Source organism: Lepisosteus oculatus, chromosome 20 (assembly GCF_040954835.1).
Source record: "Lepisosteus oculatus isolate fLepOcu1 chromosome 20, fLepOcu1.hap2, whole genome shotgun sequence".
Taxonomy (NCBI): Eukaryota; Metazoa; Chordata; class Actinopteri; order Semionotiformes; family Lepisosteidae; genus Lepisosteus; species Lepisosteus oculatus.
In genome coordinates, this window is record NC_090715.1 from 12,488,049 (window position 1) to 12,506,110 (window position 18,062).

At 43.3% G+C, this 18,062-nt stretch overlaps 1 protein-coding gene across 7 annotated transcripts in view; it reads left to right on the plus strand.

Annotated features, from left to right (window-relative positions):
• Positions 1–17,311, plus strand: part of LOC102682741 (carbohydrate sulfotransferase 5) — a 40,585-nt gene extending 23,274 nt beyond the window's left edge. For 5 of the 7 annotated variants that reach the window (XM_069181194.1, XM_015368310.2, XM_015368309.2 and 2 more), the window contains one exon: positions 14,114–17,311. In XM_069181194.1, coding sequence (XP_069037295.1) covers positions 14,114–15,337 — 1,224 coding nt within the window. In that variant the 3' untranslated portion in view covers positions 15,338–17,311. Of the gene's footprint in view, positions 1–7,809; positions 7,914–12,588; positions 12,904–14,113 lie in introns of those variants that run through there. The other 2 variants (XM_015368312.2, XM_015368313.2) reach the window with 2 other exon arrangements.
• Positions 17,312–18,062: the final 751 nt, after the last annotated feature.

Consider the following 18,062-nt stretch of genomic DNA (forward strand, 5'->3'; position numbering starts at 1 on the left):
CGGTCTGGTGTTGGAATTAAAAAGAAATTGTACACGTTGCAGTTGTTGCTCTTGTGTTAAGGTGATGACCATGAGCTTCTGGGGACAGCAGGTGGGACTGTAGGCTGGGCTCAGGCAACATGAGGAGAGCGCTTGTGCAGTTGCTCCCCTGTTGCCTGTGATTGCCCACCCCTGCTGTGTTGTCATGCTCAGGTTGTTGTGTTCTGAAAGCCTGAGATGTGTTTTCTCAGTATCAGTGTGAAGATGGCTTTTAACCACTCCTCAGTCATGTGTGTGACTTCTGTTCACTGAACTTGGAATAATTTCCAGGATCAGCCTTTCCATCCATCCATTTCCTACCTACCCTTCCCCTCCAATTCAGGGTCAGAGGCAGCAATGCTAGCCCGGTGCTGCCCTGAGCCTTTCCTATTATCTTTTAACTATTAAAGACTTGATTGGAAACTCCTCTCAGCTGTCTTTTACATAAAATAAAATCTGACTTGACTCTTTCAGGAGATTGATTAGGCAGCAGTGTGGAGCAGTGGTAAGAGTTTCAGACTCCAGCAGTGGACAGGGTTCCCCTGCATTGAAGTGAATGGCACAACACCAAGCAAAAAACAGAGCACACACAAACACACCAGATTCTGGGAGGTTGCCCTTAGGTGTCATGCATATTTTGTTTTACTTTGCCACTTGTTCTGACAAGACAGGGAGAGAAGCTTGGGGGTCAGAGCGCAGGGTCAGCCATTTATATGGCGCCCATGGAGCAGCTGGGATTAAGGGCCTTGCTCAGGGGCCCAACGGAGTAGGATTCCTCTGCCAGTCGCAGGATACAAACCGGCAACCTTCCAGCCACAGACGCAGATCCTTAGCCACAGAGCCACCGCAAACATGCTGCTGCAGCAATAAATCATTTTAGAATATAGAACAAAGAAGATTTTTTACAAAGGAGAGTGTACAAGGTTCAGCTACTGCGAGAGCTCCAAGCACATTTCTGCCAGTTTTGTCTGAGTCTCCACTTTTAGATACAGGTCACAATCTTTCATAATACTAAGATTCGCTGTTGTATACTCTCAGTTCTTTTTTTTTCAGTGGATCAAACCATAGTATGGAACCAACATAGTTTAAAAATTAACTCAGGGCATTTTGCATGTGTTAGTGTAGAGTAGGACTGGTGTTCTGTCTTAAGTGACCCAGATCTGCATTCTGTGATTTGAGTTTTCAGAGTTTTGGAGTAAGTGGTTTAAACAATACCCGGAAACTGAATAAAGCTGGTTTCATATGTAGGTTAGAATTTGGTTTTTATGCTGAAATGTGCTGAAGGTGTGGACAAGTTCCAGGGTGTTTTTCTGGCTTGCTCAGCTTTACTACATGAGTTTTTCCAAGAATACTGCTGTCATTTAATTGGCTTTCATTATACTTTTTATGGCGGTTAAAAGTTTGTGTGAAAATTTGACAATGTTTCTTGAGTAATGTTTAATCCCAGACCATTGTTTTTATTGTCATTGCATCCTGTAAAGAGTATTATAACTTGGTCTGTTCCCTCCTAAGTTTTTGTCATACCAACTGCTTTCTCAGACAATATGTGGTGTGTGTTATACGAGGCTGTGGTAACCACGTGTGGTAGCCACCTATTCATCTTTTTATATGTTACTTCGTTTCCTGGAATAATTGGTCGGCAAACAAGACGCTCATTGGCCGAAATCTGGCATGTATTCCAAAAAGTGCTGAAATACTTTCAGCTATATTTAATTCTGTTCTTCAAGCAGGTCAGGTTCATCTGAGGGTACGAGTGTGGCAGTTGCTGCAGAACAAATTAATCTAATGATTCAAAACAACACAACTGATTATGTAAGATCTCCTTATACACAAGGGACGCAAAATGAGTGAGTGCCATTGGCAACTGATGGGCACATAGAGATACCGATTTCTCACAGGAAACAATCAGTGATTCTCTAATGCACCTCTATACTTCTATACAAATGAAGTGTATAGCAGGAGTTTGGAAGGAAGGTTAGATACTGATCTTGCCTGCTTTCTCTCTCCTGTGTGTATATGTATAGATCTCGGCTTATAAACTTCTCTTTATGTGTTTTTCCCATGCCATTCCTGCAACGCTGTATGCACCCTCACTGCAGCTCCCTAGCTCATTCCTCAGATAAATCAAGGTGGATTGGTCTGACTGCTGTCCTCTCAGGCAGGTTATGCCACATAACCTCTAATACAATCTTCTGTTAGGAGCTAACAGTTCACTTACTCCTAACAGCCAGAGTCAGACTACACTTGACATTCACGCATCTTTCCACATCTCCAAAGGGGCACGGCTTGAGCGCCCTAGTGTAAAATAACTCAATTATTAGACTAAAAACTATTCAAGCATGAGCTGGAGTTTAGAACAGCACATTTTAGGGTGAGTTCTATTGAATTGAATATTGCATATCTGAGATCAAAAATTGTCTCTGCATGGTAATGGAATTTCCCATTAGAGGTTATTGCTTCATCTGCTGTTTTGCATTCCAGTTGTGAACAGTCCACTGGCTATTTTGACCATAGGATATTGGCATTTTCTGTTGCAACTAGATAGTAACTATGTGCACCTAAGCTGAAGAAATACAAACCTGGATGACAGTCCTCTTGCAGCCAGGAGATGACAGGAGGTTTGTTTATCATTAGGTTGACATTAGGTTTCTTACAATCTCAGAAGGAGCAGGGCTGAAAGAGCAGTATTTTGGTAGATGCTGTAGTATAAACGCTACAGTACACATTCCAGAATGTTCTCTTCCTCACAGAAGTCCAGGACAAATATTCTATACTTGCTGGTAAATGTACTGAGGACACTTTGCTAAAAATGCAGGTGGTGTCAGTAAGGGTCTTTTTGGAGCTTGAGAGTTTATGTCTAACTGTCAACAGGCAGACAAACATTGAAAAAGGACCCTGCTGAAAAGCACTCAGTGTGCAGGAGTCCTAAAATAGAAATTATTTTGCTTAAATGGAAATGAAAACCAATATCTTCCTTTAAATCTTAAAGTGGCCAAAATATTTGCTCTTGATCCCCCTGTGGAAAACCCTCACAACGACAGGGATACAAAATGCAGGTTTTATCTATGCATTTGCTGGTATTCCTATGTCTGTGAGGAGCACTTCTGAGGAAAAAAAAGTCTTCATAAAAATGCTAACTTCTGAGAAACGGGCATTGTGAGGACAGGTGTGGTCGGCCCACACAAGCAGAATGATTTTTTTCTGTAAATCGTATGGCACCTAACACGGTTAAAGAGAGTTAAGTCAAATGTAGGTCCTCAAAAGTATGGAAACACAAGTGTGTGGGGGTGGTGGATAGGTGGTTTCAGTGCACTCCTGGACAAACAAAACAAAACACAAAAGCACAGCTGGTCCACAAGTATTTTCTAAGACAACAAAAAACTATTTGTCACCACACTGTCAGTGTAGCTGGCCAGCAGACAGCAAGACTGAGCGAATGTCCTCGGTTTGAGGTGTTTGTTTTCCTGCAGGCATGCAACTGCTCCTTCCGTTTGCTGGCAACATTTTATTTTTGCCTTCCCTGGTTGACAGGGCTAGACAGGGTTCCTGCGTTCCCCTTCGTAACAAGCTGGAGCTGTAATTTCCAGCAGAGACTGCAAAGAGCATCATTTTTTTGTGTTTGCTTCCTCTCGTTTCGTCCAGTCCTTCTTTTTCAATGATTTATTTGCCTTGAGGTCTGCTCTGCTGTAAGAACGCTATGGTCAGTTTTAGACCTTCCTTCCTAGCAGAGATCACCTCTTACTAAGTCACATCAAACTTAGTATGAAAGATTAAACCTTCTTAAAACTTCAGTTTGGAATAATTTCAATTGCTATATGTTTACTTAAATGGATACGTCTTGGTTACATTTTTGATTAACTCGTATGTGAATTTTTACATCTTAATGCATGAAAGTGGCTGTATATGTATTTATTTTTAACAATATTTAAACCGTAGTGAGTATCATATATTATGTTCTGAGCATGCAGGCTACACTGCAGTCAGTGTGTCAGTTCGGAACCAAAATCGACTGTCCTGTTCAAAGCCCAAGCTCAATTCATCAAGTTTTAATCAGTTATTTAAATCGTGCCATTTTATGCAACTGTGCAGGGTGTTGTCTGAAGTTCTTTGGACCTCTAAATGTTTTTTTGACTAAGCATAAATTGACAATAAAAAATATCATTTTTACAAAAATATAGTGTGGAAGAGACTGTCAAGCAGGGGTGGGTCCCCAGAAACAAAGGGGAGCCCCATTTCTAGTGGAGTATAACACCAGTTCTCTTACACAATGATCAGTTCCACAGCCCTGCTGTTGACCTGCCACTCTGCTTTTGCTATTTCCTAGTCCATGGCGACATGGTGTGTAATAATCGAGTCTTACAAATGGATTTGACGCCTGGCGTGGGGGACACAGCCAGAACAGCCACGATTCTTGAGTTGTGGTGGATTTGGTGTCAGTGTCTGTCCTGATTACGCAGCACCCTAGAGTGCCGTCTGAAACTTGGTATTGTGTCCAGAATGGGGACAGTTCCGGATTTTAGTCTTTCCTGGCGAGGTGCATTGTTTCCATTCCTGTAGCTGCAAAATTCCTTGGGTTTCAGTGGCTCCGCACTTGGTTGAGGTGGGGAAGAAACAACACGTTATTGTTGGCCCATTGTGTCAGCAGCCCAGTGTTTCGCTCTCTGGAGGCTTCGGCCTGCCTGGGTGCCACTTTCACTCCTCTGTCCCGGAACACAAGACAGGGTGTTTGTCGGGAGCAGCCGAGTCAGATGAGCAATGAGTACACGGGGCTTTTCCCCCTCAGCTTGCTCTTGTTTACCGCCCTGTAGTCCCACTGGGAGTCTGCCTTAGAAGCTCCTGGGAGCACTGGCAGACGCCACCTGTCTCCCTGGCAACCAGGTAAACAGAATGGCAGCGTGCGTGTGTTACTGGAAGAGCACTTTTCCCAGCTCCTCGGACTCAGGGCGTAAACTCGTGAAGTGCCTGGATATCGGCCTCATGAATACAGAACTTGAAAGGTTATAGGAACACGCTTCTCTGCCTGTAAAGATGTGTTACAGATGTGTTTCTCTGTTGGGCAGTGAGGCTGTTTGTGTGGTTGCTGTGACAGGGTTGGGGTTTTCAAAGATGCTCTAAACTACTCCTGATGCTGTGCAAACAACTGCTTTTGACCCAGAGTCTTGTACTGTGCTCCTGTTGACATGCAGAATGATGCAAAGTAAGCTGGGGTGGAAGACCTTGGGCTGTCTAAAAAAACAGTCTGGTCAACAGCACGCAGAATAAAACAAAAACATTCCAGAAGATTTTAAGAGAAATGCACTTTATGTCCAATGGGACATGCTGGAATTGTGGAAACAGAATTAACTTCTGCAAACAGTTGCAGTGTAAAATTCAGGTAGACTTCCTCTGTGTTTAGGAAAGCAGGTAATACACCTGTTGTGTGACTCTGGCAGTTAAAAGTCTTTATTTAGACTTAGGAATATTTGAACTTCAAAAAAAGCTGAACTTTTTTGGTGTTTGCAATGTCCAAAGATCCAACTTCGAATGTCTTTTCCCTAATACGACCTTGATAGCAACAGAAAGAGTTTGTAGCTTTTACAGCTGATCTCTGAGAAAATGAAGGGTTATTTCTGCTCAGTTTTCCTGGGGGCCTTTCTTAAAAAAAGCTTGTTTCAGAAATGCACTGTGACAGATTACATTCCTACACAGAGCAGACTGCAGGAAGAGATGCATAAGGACTGCGCAGTTTCTAGGTGGCTCAGCACCTCTTCTGCTGATTGCCTTGTGTCTGTCAGCTCTTGGGGAACAGGGTTGAACAGGGTGCCCAAACTCAAAACAATCCTCAGACTTGACAGGCATGAGAGAAACTCCACTGGAAAATGTTGCCCCACTTTTTTACTTTTTAATTTCCTTCCACAAACAAAAGGGAAGACTTGATTCTTATTGCCAGGGAATGCACATGTTTCTGCCTGTAGACAGTATTCTTAACTTTTTAAATCTCCGCAACCATCTGTGCTTAGCTTCTTGTGTGACAGTTTGTTCTTTTCTTGGAAGAAGGCGGTGAGCATTTGCATCTTAAAAAAAGTGATTGATTACGTGAACCACAAGACTTGCTGATGTTTATCCCTTACTCAGATCCTGGGTTTGGTGTTTAAAGAAGTCGCACCTTTTGCAGAAAATAGTGTCTTGTGGTTTGAGTTCAAAGAGCTAGCTGTCTCTGTTTGTGAATGTTACCTGAGCATGCATGTGATATCTTCATCCTCCCAGGCAGGAGCAGGGGTGCAGAAGCGAGGCAGTGAAAAGCAGAGGAAGTAAAAACTTGCTTTATTACTTCTCTTTAAAACAATTATCCAGGTTCACTGAAGCACAACACATAAGGCAGACATGAGACAGCATGCTAATGATTCACATCTTACTTTTTGTGTGTGCCAAACGTATCGAAAGAGAAAAGGCAAATGCCTTAAAAAATATGTTTGTTCACTCCTAGATCTTTTCTATTATTAAGTCACGGTCTTCCTGGCAATAATCTGTGCCTTGTGTTACAAAGCGCTACAAACACAGTGGACATCAGTCAGTTCGTAGTCTGGGACCTGATTTTTCCGAAGTGCCTGTTTAGCCTAAGCAGGAATGTGTAGATATTGGGTCACCCGGAGTTTGGCAACGCACCGGTGATTCATCACTCTCTTGGTCTGGTGTGTTTGTGGTGTCTCGGTGTTGGATGCACACCTGTGAAATCAGAGGTGTAAAGACAGCGCAGACCTTACAGGCTGTACCTTACAAGGGACCTTTGACAGTCTTCTAAACCGCTAGGAGACAAGAGGGAGTGTGAACATCATTAGTTCCTGCCACAGTATATGCTCAGAGGGGCCTCACTGGATGGTGATTTTGTATTATTAGCTTATTTGCTAATATGTGGCCTTTGTCTTATAAAGGCGGAATTGCTGCAGAAAGAAGGAACCCGTTGATAGCAGGATGTCTAACGATGTTGGACAGCCGAGGATAGAAATTTGAATTTGATTACTTTTTAACTTCTAGTAGTAGAAAATCCAGAAAGGTACTGACAAAGCCAAACCAGATAATTGCTTCAGGACCAACAGTCAAATTAGAAACTACTGCTGTGCTAGGCTGTAGATAGGCTGTACTTCTTTACACAAAGAGTGGTGGGGGCTGTGTGACTGAGCTAAAACATTGTGCATTTCAAGTACTTACAATGTTATAATAATTTGATCAATTTTCCAAGTCCTTGTGGTATGATTAGATACACCTCCAAAATTATGACCTATTAAGAATTAAGACGTGATGGACGTGCAGGGAGATCGCCCTCCTGCTGTCTACTTTTAATTTGGTCCTTTGACAATTCTCAATGAGCACATTTCCGTGCGTGTTAACTGTAATTTCACTGTAGAGACATGACTTTCAGCCCGAGAATGGAGAATGGCGCGCCAGTGTGGTATAGTGTGGTGTTCAGAGTGTACATGCTCAACGTGATCTGTGGGATTCATGTCTGGGTGTCTTAATTGCTCACCTGTGCGATCGGTTTCTCATTTTACTATGTGAACGACGTGGTCTGTGAGGAGAGACGCGCTGGAGAGATGTTTGGTTCCTTCATACACGCCTTATCCAAATGTTTACTGTAGTTACTGATGTACAACAAATTTAAAAAGTTGGATAGCACAGCAGCACATCATTGCATAGTAGCTGCACTGTTAACCCTAAGTTATATATCAGAGCAACACGAACCCTGAAGCGTCAGGTGATGTTTGAGTTCCGAGCGCTTAACTTCAGTGACACCCAGGAGCTGTTCTCTATAAAGTTAATTACTGTACCTTAGGCTGCAAGCTTGTCTAAGAAGAGTAAGTCTGTCGTGAGAGAATCATTACAAAAGAGAGTCGACTTCGGACCTCTTTCCTCGGAAGGTATTTTCCCAGAAACAATTGAAAATACAGAGGCTGAAGAAAAGCAGACGATCTTGATTTAACTTTAAAAACAATATTGATGGTTTTCAAGTTTTGATCTTAGAATGAATAATAAGAGGAACATTTATTTCTCTAATCGGTCCTTGCATGTTGTTATAGTGTCTGCGATTATGTTTTATTAATCATTTACACTTTATATTTCATCTGAGAGGTGCGAAAAGAAACGTGACGCGCTGGATTTTTAAACGGTACTATACGGTTTATAGTATTAGAGATGAATGTTTAAAATGAACTTTCGCACTTTTTAACTTGTGAACAACAGGAAAATGCTATACTCATCCCCGTACCTTCAGAGGTGGTGTGTCGTTGTGAACCTCGATACCTTGCAGAATTGACCGTGCAGACAGGGCACTCCGGAACCGTATACTGGATTTGAGTTTAAGTTATCATCATTGTCCTACTCTTACAACCATGAAGGCTTTTACTGCGTGTGTTGCGCTGTAACTGAATGTGTCTCCAAATTGTCCTATGCTTTAAAAATAAAATATTTGATAAAACTCGCTTAAAATGCCTAAAGATCTTAGTTCTAAAAAGATACATTGTTACATATCGTTGATTTGTCATATTTACATATCATTACGACTTCTACTACGGGTCCTGGAAGACAGGATTGCCAACACTCCGCTAAATCGTTTAGTTTCCAAGATGACCCCGACGATGAGGTTCCACTCTGTGATTAGGTTGAATTTCTTGTTTGATCATGGCTGCCAGATGAGTTGGGTGTAGCTCGGTATTTTCAGAGGTTCATGTCCAGCTTCGCTCGGGGTTCCAGTTAGACCTGACTTTGCGGGATCGGCCGATTCTCAAATTAGCTCGGGGAGCGGAATGCTGACCTCTCCTTGAATCTCCACACACACACACACAAAACACGCTGGATTTGAGAGTCGGCATAAAACATTTCACGACAAATGAAAAGCCTACATGTGAAAAAAATAATAATATAAATTTGTGGAGTGTATTTTACAATCATGGAATTACTTTTACAAACCGTATGAATTCTCGTTGTTCCATCAACAAAAGGTCTAACTGATCCACCTAAATATATCAAATCTATATGTTCACGCTGTTGGGCGACAACCTTCCAAAGAAACCACATTTGAAAGTCACGTACAACAGTGTTCGATGCTCTCGAAACCTGCTGGTTTTATGAAACATTAAGAAAAACTGCATTTTATAGAAATATAAGAGGTCAGTCATGAGGCAGCGCTGCCCCACTTTACCGCTGATCGGAGAAGTGAGAAATGAGTTTGATTACTGATTTAAAAGGAAACTTTAGGAAAAACGGTTCTAATTAACTCTAATCTAACTCTTTAAATATATATACTGTTTATAATAAATGCAAGTCCAGAGTGGATTATAAATATATTTCAGTATATATATAATGAATGCACGTCCAGAATAGAATTTAGCCAGTACCCTTGGGCTAACACTCCAACTCTTCAAAATGCAAATTGTTTTGAAATTGAAAAAGGTTGAGATAAAATTCAAGACCGGGCAATCACTGGCAGATGACATTTAATGTAGACATGTGAAGGGTTTTGCATGCAGGCAGTAGAAGCCCATACTATAACTACTAAAAGGAAATTGATGAACTACAAGATTCTACTTCTGAAAAAAAAAAAGATGTAAGTGTTCATATTTATATATTGTTGTTGTATCACTTTCATCTTTCGGACAATGTGGGGGCAGCATTTTAAAGGCAACTTATATGTGAGGATATATAATTAGAAGTGTAGAATTTAAATAAAGGGATGTTATGTTAAAACTGTATAACACACTAGTAAGGCAGGTATTCTTCCGAATTTATGGTGAAATATGAACCAGAGGACACAAGTCGAAACAACATGGACGTGCACTTAAAAACATGAACAGGAGGCATTTCTTTACCCAAAGGGTTGCAGGAGTGTGGATCAAGCTGCCCCGTCATGTTGTTGAAGCCGATAACCTGGTTTCTTTCAAGAAATGGCTGGGTGGGGACCTTGGATCAATTAGCTACTAATTGGAAACGACTAGATAAGCCGTATGGCCTCCTCTCCTACAGTGTTCTTAAACTTTCTCCTGTTCTCATCTCTAACACACCAATATTCGGGATTGCAGCTCAACATCCAGACCTCCATACGGGCTTTGGATGGGAAATTCTGGTCCGAAGGCTCGAGTTCCTCTTACTGTTCCAGCTTGCTGTAATGAACAAGGAAACGAGATGATAGCTGCCGCTTGTGAAAGGCAGTGGTGTGTACCACAGTATATAGTGAATAACTCTGTGACGAAGGTAAAAGAAAAATAAATTCTTTCGCAACACCAAGACAAAGGCAATTAAAGGGAGAAATGGTAAGACCTTTGACAAACCTACTGTAGAGCTTTATATACTGTCTTAATGGGTTGTGATACCCACCCAGTTTGCATCATACGTTAACCCAATAAAGTAAGAAAACATTAATAGAACGCACCCACAGGGCTGTTTGTAACTGACGCTTAGAGACGGGAATTGTGAGGAAATACGGTGTCTACGTAATCGCGCAAAATTTAGTCAGATCTGCAAAGGAACAAGTAAAGGTTTATTCCATAACGAGAAAAAAAAACGCAACGCTTCGGCTGTGGAGTCTCTGTATATTTCAGTTATTTATTTATTGTACTTCAATGGTGCAGAAGTGATTACAGCCAAAAAACGGTGATATATTGGTAAATAAACTATAGTCCTATAAAAAGATTCAAGTGAGAACAATTCAAATCGTGTACGCATTAGTCCTCAGTATTGTTATAACGGTCCTAAAACATCTTCCGCGGTATTTTTAGTTCAGATCTGTTCGTGATTGTCCTTGTTCTAGAGCAGGGGTTCTTAACCTTTTTGAGAGTGCGACCCTTTTTGGGGTTAAAAATATTTCGCGACGACCCCCCCTCCACACGCACACACACAGAGATTGAAAAATCGTCACGTTGTATAAATGCTGCTCACTTAATGATAATAATATGTATTATTTACACAGCACCTTTTCTACATTTGTTCCCAACTCAAAAAGTGCGCGTTACAAAAAAAAAATAGATACAAAACGTTAAGGAACTTAAAACAAGCAACAATAACAAATTTTAAGTACGATGCACAAACGATACAAAATAGCACTGAAATTATATAAGAAAAATCAAGTAAAAAAATAGGTTTGGAGCTGCCGTTTAAAAATATCCACAGAGCCTGCTTCTCGAATATTTTAAGAATATTGTTCCACAGTTTAGGTGCGTAGTAACAAAAAGCTGCCTGTCCAGTCATCCTATGCTTAATTTTTAAAATAATCTTTAAAAGTCGTGCGCTTGTTCCACTGGCCTTGGTGGAAATTACAGTACGAACAGCTTAATCAATTACTTGTCTGAGCTCGGGGGGCATTTTCTCAGCCGGGAGGGCTTGTCTATGAATCATACAATACGCCCACAAAGCGAACAGAGCAACGGCCTGTACTTTTCCCGACTAGCCCGCTGTGTTTGCCGGTCAGAGCTCGTTTACCGTCCGAGCAGATTGCCACACACGTGTTCCGGTCCATTTCAAGCTCAAGTACGTTTGAGTCCAGCCAAAACGGCAAGCTGACCGCCAGTGGCTCGCTCGGGGAGAGGACGACAGGACCAAAGATCCTCGTTAATTTCTCCCTCTTCAGCGAATCTTTTGCGTCTGTCTTTGTGCATCTCCGGAGACATCAGTGGTCTCGTCAAGTGGTGGAGAAAAATAATACGCTAGAATTTCGTCTTAGCGGTCACCTGCTCTTCCACGTACGTGTCTTGCCACACGCACTAAGCGGTTAGACACGGTGTCATCTGACACTGGTATCAATCCTAGTTGCTCTGGAGCGCTTTTCCCACGCATGATTGAAACCGTTTCCTTAGAGCACGCGAAGAAAAAGGTCTCACCTAACGTGTGTGGATTCTCAGATTTGGCAATGCAGCTATGATGAAAGACGCCAGAGGTGCCTTCTGGTTCACAGTGGTTGCTTTCGTTCAAAGCGTTTTATCGTCGTGTTTTATCTACTTTTCTCCGTTTTTTTTCAGTTCGGAGTTTTCTGCTGTGCGTTTCTCCCCCATTGTCTTTTGCTCTCACTCTTCCAGTGTCACCTATTTATAAAAACGCTCCATTGCCTGGCTGATCGCGACTACCTTTGCGCAAAAGAAAAAAAAAAGTGCTTCAAATATAAATGCCATCGTGGCCGGCCCAGTGGAGATTCATGTGGCGCCCTCGCTGGGCGCACCGCAGAGCAGGCTGGGAGTTGTAGCCGCGGGATGGTCTGTGGGCTTGTAGAGTGGCCACTAAGTCACCCTGCTACTGTAAGTAGTCTTCCAGGTGTATATAATAGTTAATTGTTTACCTCTATTGTTGTCCTTTGATGTGTAACCACCCTGAACCCTGACCCCCGGCCCCTTAGGTTAAGAACCCCAGTTCTAGAGCTCACTCTTCAAACAGATGTCACACTGCGAAATACTGCAGACTGTAGATCAACATCACAAACAACGTCGGTTTCCTCAAGTAGGAACGATAACTGGCATCATCGTTTAATGGAAATGTGCTACTATCGACAGGAAACTGCATATAATAAAAGTTTTAACATCACAGCAATACGTGATGTTGCAACGCATCTATTTTAAACTATAGGTGTTGTGCAAGTATTAATCTTTAACTTCGCGGTTTATATGGACGTTTACAGCCTTCAGAAATTACGGGAACAGGTAACTAGCGGGATACCAGATACAGCTCAATAAGACAAGAGCGTATTATCTATTTAAGTCGTAGATCAAAGACTAGATTGTTTTCCTTGTAATTTTAGAGCCCTTGCAGTGAATAGTGTAAGCAAAGGTTTATCAGATTTTAAGCACACCTCGGTTAAATTAAACAAACGTCCTCCTCCGATATTTTAATGTTACTCAGTAGTCCTGACTCTGGAGAGCCACCAAGCCAGTAAGTATTCTGCTCCACTCTAAATCACTTATTTCTGAAGTCTGAGAAGTTTTAAGATATTGACCAATTAAGCAAGCAATATTGGGCTGACAAATGGTCAAATTGGGGACATCTGGTTCTTTAAATTTGATCAGATGATCCCTAAATTACTTTATGTAGTAAATCGGCAGATGTTACAAACTCGTCCCAGATTGTTCCAGCAAAATGCCCAGCTCTTTAAATAATTGCAGATGAAAAAAAAGATCAAAACCGTCAGCTAAATGACATTTCGTTCTATATATCAGAAAGAGAAAGTTAAGGTAAAGTTAAACACTGGTTCCTCTTAGCGGTAGAAAACGGTATAGCGCTGCTTCTAAACTCCCAACAGTGCTGCGTACGGGATAATCTGGCTATCGAATATCGTGTATAAATTTACCTGTGTTTAGTTAGAAAGGAATCTACACTCCCCGTACTCTCATTTAGCACATTTCTCTACGTGGTATCCGACAAAATAACAATCGACCATTTAACCGTTTTAAATGCCTGGGTTGGTAGTCGTAATTATATATATATTCGATTAACCGCGCGTTCCTAAAAAGGGAGCGTTACAATCAAACCAAGAAGTTGCTGCGGAGCTAGTTTTGCACGCTGTAAATCATTTTCTCTGACTCCGAGCGCGTCCGCCTGAGCTGTGGTCCACTCTGCGTGTACCGCTTTGCTCGGGACCCGCTAAAAAAATCTGGTTTCAGATGGTTTCAGAATCAGATTAACGTCTGAACAAAGGGGGGGGAAACAGAAGATTGTGTGCCAGGATGTCGCCCGTTCAGACCCGGACTCTGCCACCTCTTCTCCGTGCCAGCCTGAGCCACACGCTGGCTGAACCTCCTTGTACTCGGCCCTCCAAACCCAGTCCTGTTGCCCTCCGGCGCGCCGAGTCCACACCACTGGGCCCGTCAAGAGACTCAGATAATTCTTTCAACGTTATTAAGCCGGTGAAACGTGCTTAGACGGGGACCTGCTTACAAACAGCACTTCATTCTGCAGCCTAAGCTTCTTCACAAATTTGATTTCAAGCACGTCTTCTCTAGACTGTAAACCGGCTTCTGTGTGTGTCTTCTTTAAGAGTTCCGGAGCACATAGAGTAGCAAGCGCCAACGTTTCCGTTAGTCGTCTTAGGGAAAGCAGGGGAGGCTGACCCCCATCTCTCTTTCTGTCTCTCCCCGGGCCGCAGGTGCAGTGGAGGGGTCGGTATCCCAGCATGCCGCGCATTAAGTGTACCGTGCCGACGATGGTGATGGTGGTGCTGCTGCAGAGCGGGGTGCTGGTCTTCCTCTTCACGTGGCACGGCCCCCTGGTCTCCCCCGTGCCGGAGCCGCAGGGCAAGGTGCACGTGCTGATCCTCTCCTCCTGGCGCTCGGGCTCCTCCTTCGTGGGCCAGGTCTTCAGCCAGCACCCGGACGTCTTCTATCTGATGGAGCCAGCCTGGCACGTGTGGGCGAACCTGTACAAGCACAGCGCCGCCGCGCTGCGGATGGCCGTGCGGGACCTCATCCACTCCGTCTTCCAGTGCGACGCGTCCGTCTTCGACGCCTACCTGTCCGGCAGGCACAACATCTCCAACATCTTCATGTGGGAGGTCAGCCGGGCCCTCTGCTCCCAGCCGGCCTGCAGCCTGTACTCCCACAGCAACATCAGCAGCGACCCCGAGCTGTGCAGGAAGACCTGCGGCCGGCGCGACCTGGAGGTGCTGGAGGAGACCTGCAAGAGCTACAGCCACGTGGTGCTGAAGGAGGTGCGCTTCTTCGACATCAAGTCCCTCTACCCCCTGTTCCGGGACCCGTCGCTCAACCTCAAGATCATCCACCTGATCCGGGACCCTCGGGCGGTGGTCCGGTCACGGGAGCAGTCCATGGTGGCTCTCATGAGGGACAACGGCATCGTCCTCAACTCCGGGGGCACCGGCGTGGCCGACCCCCAGTACAAGGTGATGCAGGAGATCTGCCGGAGCCACATCCAGATCTACGAGACGGCCACGCAGAAGGCCCCCGAGTTCCTCAAGGGCCGCTACATGATGGTCCGGTACGAAGACCTGGTCCGCGACCCCCTGGCCCAGATCTCCCAGATGTACAAGTTCACTGAGCTGGAAATGACCTCCAAGCTGAGGAACTGGATCTACAAGGTCACTCACGGGCAGGGGTCCGGGAAGCAGAAGGAGGCCTTCAAGATCACGTCCCGGAACGCGGTGGACGTGTCGCAGGCGTGGAGGAGCTCCCTGCCTCACGACAAGGTGCGCAAGATCCAGGAGGTCTGCAAGGGAGCCATGAACCTCCTGGGCTACAGGCTGGTGGAGTCGGAGGCAGAGCAGAGGATGATGGCTCTGGACGTGGTGGTCCCGCAGGAGCACTACCAGTTCAGCTGGCTGCCCTCGAAGACCACGGAAGGAGAGAAAGTGTAGAGCATCCCGAGTGAGCTCTGGTAGACGTTGGCCTGAGAGGAGGACCGCCTCAAGCGAACCCTGTGTACAAAGAGGCTGCCCTTGTTTGGGTGTTGCCAATTTTTCGGAATCACAGCCCACATCCTACGTTAATTATTCTCACGCAGCGCCACCGGTGGTGAGAACTTGCCAGGCGTCGTGGTCAGTTGAGAAAAGAACGCAATGGCGAAGTTACCCCACCGAAACCGCGAGCCTCGGTAGATCTCTCCCGTGCAATGTGCAATACGTCCTTACTGAGTTCCTGGGAAACACAGGGACACTTTGTTTTCCATTAAGAAATGGAAAAGGGGAGTTTTTCTATGGAAAAATGCTGAAACCCAGGAGGGACATGAATCACATTCTCGTCTGCTGGAACCTTTGTGCTCCTCATATGTATCGTTGGCTAGCAGGTGAGCAGTTGGCTGAATCTGCCTCAGAGTCAACAAGGTATCTTGATCTACCAGGAGCTACCTTCTGAGTAGAAGGTTTGAGTAAATTCTTTGACTCCAGCATGGAAAAGTGGTCCACAATAGGCAGTAATTATGAGTACCACTCATCATTTCTGTAATCAATTGACTGCTTTTTTCCTATTGTTAAATAGAAACACTTCTATGAAGGTTTTCACCAGAGTCTGTGGCCTGTGTTTTGTTACTGTGGCCTGTTTGTACACCAGGTGTTTGAAGGTAAAACTAAAAGCTGTCTTCTCCTGACATGGCTTCTGTCGAACTTACAGTACCTGACAGCAGGACTTGCTGAAAGGAATTCGTTGTCAGCAATAACACCAGCACAGGTGAAAAGCCAAGCTATTCATTTGTTTCACAAGTATTGAATCACATATGTCTTATTTTTTGTTAACAGAATTCTTTGACATTTTGTTAAAAATAAAGACAACTGATCTTCTACCAAACTGGAAGTTAAACTTGATCTTCCGAAATATGGAATCTACCACCAGCTAGGTTTCTCCAACACTAATGAAGTCCTCTTTTCCTTTGGGAAATATCTTGAAAGTCTTTTATGTTTGGACAGGACTTGATTGTATGAGGAGAAACAAAGTTATTATGTGGGGGTAGTTCTTTCTTTCCTTGTCTTTACAGTAGCCTGGCTCTTGTTTCTGGGTGGGTTTAGTTGAAATGTATATTTTCAATTAACCCCTGGACAGCAATATTTCACCATTAACAGCAAACACATTTTGTTTTAATTAATTTATTTTTAATTGTCTCCTGCTCTGCAGTATAAAATAACTGACAAGTAAATTCACAGTGACCTGTCCGAACTATAAGAAAAGTGAAGCTTTTATGGTCCACTGTGTGGATTATCTGAGTGCACAGTGGAGTCTTCCATTTTCAGTGGATGTACCGCTATAATAATAATAATTCATTTCAGCAGTGCACTAGTTTTTAGTTAAGTAGTTCATTGTTTTTATTGCAATTTTAGTCAGCTCTTTTCTAATTCTGCTGTATGTGTCCCTAAGTTATGAACAGTTTTCTTTTCTTGATGGTGGCTTTCAAATCAGTTAATATTGCCTCTGATGTGGAATATGGGTGCCAGCAGGCTTCAAAGCTCTGCATGATGTTGATTGGATTTTTTGGGGTGTTTGGTGGAAGAGAAAGTGTGCATGCCGCGATAGAATGAATAGCCTTGATAGAAATACTACAGCCATGACACAAGATCAAGCTGAAAATGGAGCAGACACTAACACAGTATGATCTGATTGCTTGGCCCTGTGCACCGTACAGTGGCTATCTGACCTGGCTGCGTGGCGAGCTAATATTTATATAATGTGTGAATGTGTGTAAAAATGAAGGGGTTAAACATAAGTGTTTTACATAGTATCAGGTACTATATCCCCTTCTGAATATGTACTGCAGTACAGTATTATATTGTGACATACTTCTGGGGAATTTGGTACAAATCTCTCAAATGTGTATTTTTTGCAATAAAGATATTTCAGTTGCATGTCGTTTGTCGTGTGCAGTTTGCTTCTCTGACTCTTGGGCAATTTGACAGCTTCTGCTGGTTTTCAGTTTGGGAATGCCTGCTAGTTTCTGAAGCTGTTTTATAGATTGGGGGTCAGTGGCTTTGGCAGTTGTACCATCAAGAATAAAAGCTAGCTGGATCACCGCTGCTCTTTAATGTCATTTGCTTTTTATCATTTCTATTCTTTTGCATTTGCAAAACAATTCTTAACGGCACCAGGAGATGGCAGTAAAAGGCTGGGTAGTTACAAATATTAACATTTTCAGCCTAGACAAAAAGTCTCAGGGGCGGAGAACATTTGAGTATACAATAATTTCAACTTAATTTTTTCTTCAAAACATGGAGTGCTAATGCTGGCAGAACTTCATTTTCACTAAGGGAGACCCGTTCATGGTGACAATAACAAACAGGATCAAGACAAGACTTGGGTGTCTTGTTACTCCTGTTCCATTTACTAGTATATTTCAACAGGCTTGTGTGATTAGAGTTCCAGCCAGCTGCAATGTATTAGGGTTATGCCCTTCTTAGAGAGGCCCTTGAGTCTTTCATGAATTCTATCAAATGTTAGGAATAAAATATCAAGAACTAAATTGAGAGATTCCATCTGTTTTTAAAAATTATTGAAAAAAGTCTGCCTGAATTAATGAAAAAAATGCAGGTACTGTGTACCTGCTGGATTTGTACTAGAAACAATAGTTACATTAACAGTGGTCATACACTGTAAGAAATG